The sequence below is a fragment of the Pavona decussata genome, unplaced genomic scaffold (assembly GCF_977016875.1).
Source record: "Pavona decussata unplaced genomic scaffold, jaPavDecu1.1 SCAFFOLD_353, whole genome shotgun sequence".
NCBI classification, from domain to species: Eukaryota; Metazoa; Cnidaria; class Anthozoa; order Scleractinia; family Agariciidae; genus Pavona; species Pavona decussata.
Window position 1 is genome coordinate 611,957 of NW_028145734.1, and position 12,568 is coordinate 624,524.

Below are 12,568 nucleotides of genomic sequence, written 5' to 3' on the forward strand. Positions count from 1 at the left end.
CAATGAAAAATCTCCCAGCATACCACTGGGGTTTGAAAAAATCCCCGCCATTTTTATTGCGTCATGCGCATGTCCTAATTGCATAATTGGAGCCGTTTAGACCAATCAGACGCCACGTACGGTTGCGTAAGAATTTGGACTTTGCTCATCTCAGAAACTATGGATTTATAGTGGGTATCTTCATGGAAACTGCAGAAATTTACGTCTGTTTGTACTAACGTTAAGGTCTAATCTGAAACAAATTGTCGTAATTATGAAGTTTTGGTCCTCAGAGCACATTTTCAAGTAAGTAGTTTTATCCTTAGCAGTTGTTATTTTACTTTTAACCTAGAAAGTATTTAGCAGCCTTCACTGTCTTCATGCAGTATCGATCGACACGTGAAGCCGGCGCTTGTAAATGGCTTCACTTGTCGACGGGAGTTATAATGTAGATCAGTATTGTTTTTGTAATAGCTAGTCAACTTTGTCGATGCAATTTTGAGGATGATTTAATTTGAAAACCTTTCTTTTTGACGTGAAAACCTTTCTTTCGATTTGAAACTATATTTCTACAGTACAGTGTTACGCAAGACTGCAGCTTTAATGCTTGCAGTAGGTTGTCCTGTATACTAGTAGCTCTTAATGAAACTTTTAACTAAGTGATCTTTCAACACTGGCTCTTCTTAGAATTAGACGTAAGGTAGCCTGTGCTAACTTTGCCAAATGATTTCATTTATTGTTCTTTATTATTCCAAAAGAGAAAGGGATTGATATCTGGTGGGCCTACGTAAGCATCGATATCGGAGGGCACTATACGTCCTACTTACTCCGCTTCTACGCTTATAAGCTCATGGACTTAATTATATAACTTTGCCACGCATCCCCGACACAGCTTTTGTTCCATTTGGAACTAATACGTGCACACGAGACATATTGTATGATATATGATATCAGTTTTCTGCCAACTTTATAACACTATGTCTACGCTATACCGGATAGCTCGTGTGCTGGCACCAAAACATATCGGATAGGGCTTTCGTTCACACACAAAACACTAATTTTGGATCGATTTTTGTGCCAGAGCAGCGATGCTGCGATGCTTCGGTCTTGAAAGTGAATTGTCAAATATCGGATAGGTTTTCGTGACACTTTTTTGAGTAGTGTGAACAGAGAATCGAGCTGAAATGGAAGTCAATAACGAGGAGCAAGGATTGCATCCCCCCTCCCGACATACCCTGGGCATTTGACCATGGCCAGGGAGGGTTGGGAAATTTGAACTGGGTTTGTCTTTTGCTCTGGCAGAGTAAGCACATGATTTTTTTCCCAGTTTGTGCATCAATCAGGTTGCTTTTACCATTAGTTTGTGAGTTGAACTCAGTTGAACTAATGATTTGCGAATGATGCCAAAGAAATCATCTCATCTCCACCAAGATTTCTCTTTATTTAGTGAGATTTCTTGACTAAATGTGAGATAACATTTTGACAGGTTATCACTGATTTGGTGTCTTCAAAAAAGTAGGAGTATTCAAGGCATCCATCATTTTATTGATGGATGCAGTTGTTGAAAGACCACAAAGAAGTGCTAAACAAGAGAGTGACTCTGGCTTTTCAAGGCAATGTAGATCTTTTAGAACTGTGATAACACAGCCACTAGAGTGTTAAACTGATTTTACCTGGGGAAAATGAGTGACATGTGGTATAAGCTAGGCTGCATGTATTTATATTTTTGAAATCTCCAATCTCCCAATAGTTACCTTAATGTTTTTGTCTGCAATATTTCAGTCACTGCTGGGAGCGAGTCACACAAGCAGTATGGAGAAAGTATCCAAATGATCTTAATCCAAATGTCAAGACCATGGATGTTTTGGATCGGCATGTCGATGAACAGGGAAGGCTACACACCACAAGACTAGTTGGCTCTGAGGGCTTCCTGCCCTCATGGGTCTGTAACATGATTGGAGTTAGTAACCTTTGCTATGCATATGAACACTCCGTGGTTGATCCGCAAGAGAAAACCATGACAATGGGAAGTCGGAATGTTACACTATCAGGCTGGGTGGATGTGGAAGAAAGAGTGACTTACTGTCAACACGAGGATGATGACAAGTGAGTAATGAAAGGCCCTGAACTAATTGTGAACTGCAATATCATAGCAATTTTATTGAAGAAAATTTACCATGTTCTACCTTGCTCCAGAAGAATGCTGCCTTTATACCACTGCAGCTTAATTTGCTCTAATCATACCACTTTTCAGCTTTTGTTTCTAGCAGGAAAAAATTTATTTGTTTGGTTCTTCATAGTTGCATAAAGATTCTACACGAAGAAACTAGGAAATAATAATTTATTGACCATTTTGTGAAACTTGATTGTTCTAGGACCACACTTACTCAAGATGCTGTAATCAAAGTATTTGGAATCAGTTTTAAAGACTATTGTGAAAGCCTGATCAAGAACACAATGGCTAGTAATGCGTCAAAGGTATGTGATATTGTGCAGTCAACCTTGGTTATAATCAGAGCTGTGATTAAAAAATTGCCCATAACCTGTAGCACTTGTTGCGGCTGAGTTGATGTTATGGGTAATTAGATTGCAGTGGGCTTATTTTACTGACCAAGCAGAGCTTTGTTATAGCTACAAAGCTCAATGCAACTTGGTGGCTCAAAATGTAATGACAGTGTTGACAACAGTAGATTACCTCTTGGTTATGACAGGCAGGGCATGGTAGTTTTATTGTAAAGTCAATGAATGTCAGATTCAAAGAATCTGAGTTTGGTCTTGTTGTGTTTGGTTTGCATTCTTTGGCTCACTGGTTACCCAGCAATATCCTAAAATATCCTCATTCTTGCATCTCCACCCAGGTGTATAAATGGTAAGTCATAACTGCCTGAAATAGGGTAACAGGCAGAAATCTACCATGTCTCTCCCTCTGTTGCAGCTGTCTACCATTTTGTAGCAGGAAGTTTAGTAGAAATGCATGCAATGTAAGTAGTTGTGAATGTCCGGGCATAGAATAAATAAATAATAATTATTTATTTATTCTATAGTAAGCCAATGAGAGTAAGAATAGATTGTATAAATTATGCAGTGGATGAAGTTGCATATAAGGGCTAGGTGGCCCACATGACCAGTCATCGACAGTATCCTAGTTTCTGTAGCAGGAAGCAACTAGGAGTACTACTACAGTCCATCACAGGGTTACCTCGGCATTTTCCCCGGTTTCCATTTGTACACCTGGTTAGTGAGAGGTAAGGTGGAGCAAAGTTTCTTTTCTAAGGAAATGACACAACAATGCCAAGACCAACCTAGCTTTGAACCACTGACCCTCCAATCTGGTGAAAGTCTGACCTGATAACCACTACATCACCATGTTTCTACAAATAATAGACTGTACTAGTGTTAAAATTCTGACCAATCAACTGTGCTAAAAATAACATGTCCTTAAATGTTCTTTCATTGCAGGGTAGGCAAGCCATGGAAATGGTTATTGGCAAAATAAACAGAGAGGTTCAAGACTTAGCAACAAATATTGAGCAAGCTACAAGCAGACTGAACTCTGAATTTGAGCAAGCGACAAGCAGGCTAAACACAGAACTTGAACAAGCCAAACAAGGACTTGAACAGGCTAGTTTGTTTCCGCAGGCCTTTTGTGAAGGTTCATCTGCAGAAATTTCCAGCTGACCTTTGCGTTACTGTAGGCATGTATTAAATTATTCGTGGTTGTTCATTTCTAGTGGGATGTGTTGTCATGTATCGAACAGTGTCAGGCGCATTCAAGTTGTGCATTGATGTGAACAACAAGACTCTGCAGGAGTTATACACCATACTCCTCAACAGCTATGAATGTTTGCCATGAAGGATTGGCATTTGTTCCATTGCTGGCCTCAAAGAGAACTATTAACATCCGGTGAAATGTCTATGCTGGTCAGTGGTGTGAGCTGCAAGATGTACCAGGAATCTTATACAACATACTCTTCTGTTGTGAAAGATTGGCAGTCTCCTGATTGTCTGCATCAGAGAGAACTGCCAATGCGTTATTCAAGATGAAGCTGGTGAACATCAAGAAGTGGTGGAATGAGTCTTGTGTACTGTGCACTTCAAATGTTATTGTGATAGGTGGGCTTAACACTGCAAAACACTTGCATCTGAGAGAAGTATCACATTATCTCATGTCACTGGTGTTAACTTATGTCAGTGGTAAAATGTTGTGGAAGCAAGTCAAGTTTATGGTATGCTTGCATCTTTACTGTTGAGGATTTGATTGTGATAGCTGCTGTTCAAGAAATTATGTCAAATGACCTCAGTGCATGGTGGAAACGGGTATGAACACATCTCAAGTGGTGGAGAACATCGCATTCACTGTGTTGCAGAAGATTAATGTAGAAAAGACTGTGCCATAGACTAAAGCACTGTCATATTGTCTCCAAGGAGACTTTAATAAAAGAACAATCCTCTGGCAATCTGCCCTGTCAAATGTTAGCACAGCATGCCTTAAATTATCCCAGGATTTGTTATTTATTTGTTACAACCAAGACGGCAGAGTATTGTTATTAGTTTGCCATCTTTGACCTCTTCTTGTTTAGGGGGGTAATTGTTGAGTTGTGGACAGATCTGTTTTTGACCAATTTACTGCACCGAACTTGCACTTCATCCTCTGAAAGACCTCAGTTTCCGCTTGCTTTCTGTTACGGGGTTCTGTAACATGAAACAAGTGCTTTCACATCTATTTAACATTTTCAAGGAATTATTCTGTTGAAAACATCTTCTATGATCAGGAATCCCTTTAAGGCTTGCATCAACATGGAAAATTGGTAAAACATCAACATTTAAATATATCAAGTGATCATTCTAATAATGGAGGTTTCTGATAAATGATTTAAAATAAAAATCAGCGATAATAATGTCGACTGACGTTTCAATGACTCCCTGTCACCATTTTCAAACTTGTATAAGTCCTCATTCTCTTAAATATTTGTTGGGACTTTATTTAATGCGAGTCAAAAAATTTTTGATCTGAAAGCAATGATGTCGTCAGGAGAAGTTATATGTTGGCTGGGCTTCAAAGGGTACTAAGTTAATAAAGAAAAAAGGTGAAAAATAAATCAAACTTGTTTAAGTTTGGTTAGTGATTGGTTTGTTTTTATCTACTGTTTGGGCAAGCAAGTAATGAGTACTGTCAGTTACATCTAAACGTGACCATGTGAGCAAAAACTTGATCTAACGGGGGTGAAACATGGTATGTTTTGTCATCTGACTATTGAATTTGCATTAGTGTTGGGCAAACTTGTGCACTTGTAACTGCTACTGGGAGTGAGTTTGTTTTACAAATGTGAATTCTTCTAAGTGAAATTTATTTGCACACTAAGAAGATTTTTTTCTTGGCGACGACAGTTTTGTTCACATTTTGGTCACAAACAACTTAATTGCACACCAAAGGTGTTGGGTGAGAGCTTCTTTTGGCCAGTCAAACTTCAAATAATGGGTGACAAAACATGCCATGTGTCATACATAATGAGATGTTTTTTTTGTCACATGGTCACCCTTAGATGCAGTCAACAGTATTTGTGTTTGAGAGTGGAGTCAAATCAATTCAACTTTGGTTAATGAGAGTGACAAAAGTCTGTTACAACTAACAAACCTGTGGCCCTCAGATTCTGGATCGAATTGGAATTTGGAAATGTTGGTTTTCGATGAGAGGAGAAAACCGGAGAACCCTGACGAAAACTTCTCGGAGCAAGGACAAGAACCAATAACAAACTTATCACATCTGATGCCCACTGTCCCCAGAGCCACCTGGCCCTCTTAACTGCCGGAGGCTGGACTTGGTGAAGGCCCCGCCTGCTAAGAGGGACAGGGGGCACTGGGGATGAGAATGATATAACGACAAGTCTGGGAATCAAACCCAGGCCACATTGGTGAAAGGCGAGTGCTCTCATCACTGTGCCATCTCTGCTCCTGTCTTGGACTGGCAAAACAGAGAAAAGGTGGATATGGGTAAAAAAAGTGAAAAATGGCAACAAAACATAATGTAATTCAACGTCTATCCACCAAAGAACCTTGACATCATAAGCTAGTGTGTGTCTTGTGTACAGTCGAACCTCCTGTAAGCGACCACCCATAATGTCAGGGATATGTGGTCGCTTACGGGAGGTGGTCGCTTACCAGAGGCCAGACCATAGGGGGTTCTAAATTATCGAAACCCAAAGTAATATTATAACTTTTCTTTAGACTGCCTGATGTAAGAGCAAACAGTAAACGGCATTTTTGTAATGTTAAATTTCAAGCTTAAAACATCTACAACTTTCTTGTTTGTTTGTTTGTTTGTTACATAATCCAGTTGTCGTTCTTTATCGCCACAATTTTTCTGTTGACTAATACAAGGTTGAGAGAGTCATCACCGGTCATGCATGTATAGCATGCGATTGACAAGATAAGAAAGTTTCTTTCCTACAAGGGATTCAACCTGATTAAAGTTTATTTCGGTGTACACTATAGTGCATGTGTATGTTATCAATTGTTTCAACGCTAAGCTATTTCGGGAGATACTTCCGGTAGCTCCGGCTGTGAGATTTCAAAACGGCATCCGCTGTAATGATGTGGGCCAATATGTTACAGCAACACATTTTACAATTTCTGCCCGTGAGAGAAACGGCAGATTGTGTGTCAAGCGGTCGCCTATGGGAGGTTAAAAACTTTCTGAAAATTTTAAACAATCACCTCTGAAAGTGGTCGCTTACGAGAGGTGGTCGCCTACAGGAGGTTCCATCTATAGTGATTTGACTTAAAAACTTTTTGTATTTTGGAAAAGTGGTGGCTAATGAGAGGTGGTCGCAAAGGGAGGTTCGTATATGGAAAAGTGTTGGACCTTGCTTGATAAACTATCTCTTCCCATTATTTATTCTGAATTTTAAGATTTCTATGATAATAAGCTTGAAGAAACCGACAAATTAAGCATGGAGCACAAACTGCTAGTTGGCACTTTTGGTATAGTTGGCTGCCATTGTTGACAAATAAAGCACCAAAAGAGTTAATATCAAACTCAACCTTGACCTTGTAGGGTTTGGGGGCTGGCTGTTGTGAAAAATACTGTAAAAAATGCTTATGAAGAATACCTAGTTGACTGCCCACTATGGTTAACCCTGACCTCTAGTTAAGGGGGCAATTCACCTAAACGCCATTTTTCTGCCACTTGACATGGCTTTAATGGCAATTTCTCATTCACGTTTCAAGCAATCCAAAAACTCTATCATTATCCCGTGAACCTGTGTTGTGTGGTATTTTGTAAATTTTTGGGTGATTTTTGGATATATTTGGGAGGAGTATTTTTTTTAGAAGGATTCGTTAAATTAAGAGAAATAAGAAATATTGAAGATTTAGTGAAGTTTTAAAATAAGAATTTGTATTTAATAATTAATAGACGGATACCAAGTTAGTCCACTAACAACCCGGGGTGCTCTTGCGTGGGTATCAACTCTCTGTTGGTGTTCCAAAAATCATTTTCTTTCTTCTATCCCTTCTTAAAACCTCTTTAAATTTCATTCAAATTTAGGTAAATTGCCCCCTTAGGACTTGCTTGCAGGTAAGCCGAACCCTGAGTTGAGAAGCTCAAATGAAACATGCTGCAAACAAAGATTTCTCCAAGATAGAGAGAACTCTGTATTACTTTTACCTTGGTTTTATCTGATCTTGTGTAACCAACCTCTCCAACTTGCAGGGGTTGAGGGCAGATTGCTTGTATGTTTAGGGAAAAATAGTCACATGACCAGCTGTTGCAAAAGGCCTGTTACACTGCCAAGCAAAATGGGACTACTCAAGGGTATCAGAAATCTACTGGTTTCAGAAATTCACAATGCAATACCTGCTCCTCATCGCAAAAATACTGCACATTTACAGTCTGCTTGATTAATTTGTCTTTATTTACGTTGTTCAGAGAAATATTGCTACTAACTTGATTTACATTCAACGATATGACATGAAACATTTAATATGTACATATGAACAAAGCTAGATTGTTATGGCAGCAAAAAATCTGGGCCATTGCTACGTCTTTGACTGCCTTTCTTTTATCTTCTGATATTCTTCAATTTCTTTTGCAAAAGGCTTTGAAAGTTCCTGTACCAAGTGTGACTTGAAATTCTAAAAAGCAAAAACAGAAGCAAGTAAAAAGTATGATTAGTTTAAGTGCTGAGGTCAAACCAAGAATTTTCTACTGAGCATTACCCTAAGGCAAATAATGAAGAATTTCTACACACCTTGTAGGCATCTATTTTTCCATTGACTTGTTGGTTTTTCTCAAGTGCTTTCTCTAGGCAATCTTTTGTATACAGCTGAGGGTTTCTACCCTGATCAATATACCTGCAAACAAGCAAAATAATTGAATACACATCTCAGGTCATTTTGTGAGAAACAGTGAAACCACAAAATGTTTACCTCTTGGTGTCTACCATTAGGTTTATCATGCATTCTAGGATTTTGATCTACCATAAATAATAAATTATTTGTAAGGAAAAAAAAATGAACAAAACCACAGATACATGTAGGCTAGAGACATTATTTTTTGGTACTGTTGAACTGTGGAATCTCACCAGTGTTTTCCTGAGACACCAAGCAATATTATATAATGTCCCATTTCAAAGCACTTCCAAAGCTCATCCCCAACAAATTCTCGGTTTTCACGTGACGTCACCAAATTCTAGAATTCAAAACTGGGAGGCCTACAAAATTTTTCCTTCATTCAAGGAAAGATTACCTAAAAATATGTCTGTTCACAATTTCTTAGCTCGATGTCGTGCTGTTCCTTTTGAAAATAGAACAGTTTCAATTTCCGAGTTTCCATCGTGCGTGACATAAGGAGGACGGCCGTGACAGAGCTTTTCCGTATCTTAAAATGACTCTTTGGGTGATTTTCAGCATTCTAAACAATTTAAGTTTGACGAGAAATATTTAACTAAACATTCGAAAATTCACAAGGGCAAACAAACATCTTTTCTGGCAAAAGTGAACTCCAGATGTTTTTTCGTATTTCCGGCCGCCATGTTTGTGCCCCTCAGAGGGACACAAACATGGCGTCTCCATACTGAGCTCCATAAATTTATGTGGAACATTTTGTCAAATAACTCGAGTACGGAATGCTGCACAGACCTGACACTTGGACAGACGCCTTATTTATTTATCCTCTATACAATGTCAATTTCTTGACTTCATTCATGGAATGGTTTCGATTTTTTTTTTCAATGGCGTGACAGTGAAAACCGAGAATAGAAAACATGGTTAATTTTTGGCACAGAAAGAAGTTTATTAAAGCTGGCGAGGCACCTGCCAATTTAATATGCTGATCGTGTCGAATTTCCACCGATTATTGTGGACACACCTGGCGATTTTTTTTTGCCGATCAAGGCGATATGCACTTCAACCTTGTTCCCAGGCTCCATCTTTTCACTGCTATCCGCCATTTTGAGAAGTCATGTGATAAAATAACCAATGGCAATTCACAGCGGTGAGCATAGAAAATCGCGGGAATGGGCGCACTTGGTGAATGCCGGCGAATTTAATTACTGATATCTGACATGCCAGATATTGCCGGTTACGGCGATCAGCGAAAAATCGCAATCGCTGCACTGGGCACACCTGGTAATTTTCGCCAATCGCGGCGATCAGCATATAAAATAGCCAAGTGTATCACCAGCTTAAGAATCACACTACTATATACGAGAACACAACACCAACAATGTTTAATAAACTTCTCTGCCACCAGCATGAATTACATTTCCTTGTTGGGTGGGTGGGAAGAAATATACTAGCAATAACTTGACCTTGTAAACTCTAGGGAAACCAAACAAGCAATGAAACACTAAACAACGATAACCTGATATTATACCAAAGGGGGTAAGTTGCTCAATTAACCCCTTTTAGCATGTGCTTGCCCAGAGGGCATAAGTTTGCACAAAATTACTCAATATTTTACTACTTAAAACTTACTCGAACACTTCTAAGGGAACCTCCACATCTTGGACATGAGCTTTACACTTTTCAATTTCTCTCATGTTGTCTATCATCGAATTTCTGAGAAAACAAAAGGATGAATGCAGTTGGCAACAACACTATCACATTTACTGACTGAGATGACCAACATTTTATTTTGTTTTACTGCAAGAATTTATCCCTTTAAACTAGTTAACATTTTTTGATTAAAAACGCCAAGTGATTTTGAATTTTTAATTAATATGGGGAATTAAAAAAAGAAAAAACACATTTGAGAGACATCTTGCAAACTGGCTTGGATTATTGGAACTTTGTTTTTGGTCAGAAACAGACTAAGACTGTTATAAAATGGGAAAAATAATCCATTTTGTTTCGAAGGGCCATGAAATACTGTTAACACTGAAAGATCAGAAAGATAGCTCGCATTTTCGGAAAGTCAACAGCAGCTCGCGAATTTGAGAAATGCGATTCTGTTGCCTAAAATTTTCTGAACAGATTAAACTATGTTAGGCAGCATACACAATAATTGATAAGCTTATCCCCTTTAAAGGCCCGAAAACGATGTTGGAAAACAGAAGAAGACAGGGTGCCTCTGAACACGGTGAACGAGAAAACGAAACCTCGAGCAATTCATTTTAGAGTCTAGATGACATCCGAAGTGAAACTGTTCGATTCAACAAGACACAACATTTAATAAATGGGCATTGGTTGAGCAACAAACATTGAACGATGTTGGTAGGCTGGCATATCATTTTCTATCGAATTGCCACCAATTAAAACAATTTTTCGCTCTTCTCGAGTGTTCTTGAAGAAAGCGGATATTGCGCACGATGACCTGCGCTTATCAATTTGTTAACAATGTCTTGATAACACGAATGTTGACTTACATTTTCTGATTAAGAACTCCCTGACTTCCAGGTTGAAAATCGCTCACAATTATTCCTATCTGTCGTGTTGTTTCTACAAACTGCTCGATCGTTTGTCCCAACAACTCAAACCTTTCAGGAACCTTGTCATCCACCATCTTGGAATTTTTTGTTGTTAGCTCGCAGAGCATCCTGGGCATTTCCTTGCAGTACATGAGTGGGGGCCATGGAGGGGAAGGGGGGTGACAAGGTGGAGGCGGGGGTGGGGGGAGGAGAGGGTTGCTAGATGACAAAGTTAAAAAAGCCTGCTACAGTCATTACAGGTAAAGAGAGAAACAAAAAAGAAGGTAACAATTAACACGTTATGTGTTTTGGAATGAAAAGACACTAAAGTTTGGTTTAAATATAATTTAATCAAGCTCAAGCTCAGAGAACCCAGCATATCCAAAATGTTGAGGAATTTCTCCTCCTAGACCATCATCCCATGGCTATCAACTATCAGTTAAAGAAAACGCTGTTTATCTTACTTTATGACATAGATTTCGATATAATTTGTACCCTATTAAAGAACACACTTTTATCTCCCAGTGTGGTATTTTCATCTGATATCCTATGACTGCTTTTGCAAAAAACAAAAAAACTCCCCCATTTGTACTTTCACTGACTCTTGTTTCAACTTGCCACCCTGCCCCAGGATACTGAGGATGAAGAAAAACACTCATACTAAAGGCTGTGCTACTGAAGACCTAGCTTAAGATTTGAGAGGGGTCCTGGGGTCGACAGGTGCCACACAATAAGTGATATTTATAAATTGAAATTTATAACTTTGAATAATAGGGACTAATCATATCTCGGAGAGGTGATGAGACAATTAATGCTATGCATGTCTTCAGAATGAAAATATAGTTGTCATTCTTCTTCTTCAGAAATTGAGTTTGTCGTGTAGTTTGTCCTGTACAGTGGTTCCCCATTCAGTAAAGGGGAGGTGGGGGATAGAGAAGGGAAATGCCAGAGAGTGATACAGTTGCTTGTCCTCACTCTGAGGGGCTTACGTTCTGGTCTGTTCTGGTACCTTTTAGGGGTTTGTTTAAAAAAAAATTGTCAAGAAAACCTGTCACTTTTATAGCCTGAAGCTCCCTTCTCCTTCCCTGACAGAAATTACCAATATCTGACTGCTGCCTATACAATTTATGCATGAGTACAGATAAAAATATTACCATTGGAGGATACTATTATCAAAGCCAAACAAAAACAAAACAAAAAAAAAATAGATAATAATAATAATAATAATAATAATAATAATAATAACAATAAATAATGAAAAATGGTAAATTTATTTCATAATCATCAATAGATTAACCTAGTGATTATATAATCCATGAAGTAGATTACTAGGCCACTACTATAGACAGCAGCTAATCTCATACCCCGATCTCATTGCAGGTTTGGAAATGTGAAAATTAGTCAAAACTGTCGATTAATGCATACAAATAAGCAACTTACGTCACCAAAGACACTTATCGGGCACCATACTTGTTACCTGGACTTTCGAGAAACGGGCCTCTGGCCTGGCCATTCTCCTACGATACCATACCAAGCAGATATTATTACAAATTATAAATTGAACAAAACGGCTACTCAAGAAAAACAGCATACAAATGTACAATAAAATAATGGTGTTTATAGGCCCCAGGTATATATTTAGTGGCATGGAGGAGCAAAAACCTTTTTTGGGTTTAAAATCA

The 12,568-nt window shown here is 38.6% G+C and overlaps 2 protein-coding genes across 3 annotated transcripts; one reads left to right on the forward strand and one right to left on the reverse strand.

Annotated features, from left to right (window-relative positions):
• The first annotated feature begins 108 nt into the window (after positions 1–108).
• Positions 109–5,101, forward strand: LOC146453045 (PRELI domain containing protein 3B-like). Of its 2 annotated transcripts, XM_085097140.1 has the most exons (5): positions 109–285; positions 1,762–2,085; positions 2,355–2,457; positions 3,439–3,600; positions 3,711–5,101. In XM_085097140.1, exons 1-5 carry the CDS (start codon positions 254–256, stop codon positions 3,768–3,770), a joined length of 681 nt encoding a protein of 226 aa, XP_084953266.1. In that variant the 5' UTR covers positions 109–253; the 3' UTR covers positions 3,771–5,101. The 2 variants fall into 2 exon arrangements, with proteins under 2 accessions (XP_084953266.1, XP_084953267.1); XM_085097141.1 differs by having other exon boundaries at positions 110–285; positions 3,439–5,101.
• Positions 5,102–7,870: 2,769 nt separating this feature from the next.
• LOC146453046 (mediator of RNA polymerase II transcription subunit 10-like) lies at positions 7,871–10,997 on the reverse strand. Its single transcript, XM_085097029.1, has 4 exons — positions 10,845–10,997; positions 9,955–10,038; positions 8,229–8,331; positions 7,871–8,112 (listed from the first exon to the last, which is right to left on the reverse strand). Exons 1-4 carry the CDS (start codon positions 10,979–10,981, stop codon positions 8,017–8,019), a joined length of 420 nt encoding a protein of 139 aa, XP_084953155.1. The 5' UTR covers positions 10,982–10,997; the 3' UTR covers positions 7,871–8,016.
• Positions 10,998–12,568: the final 1,571 nt, after the last annotated feature.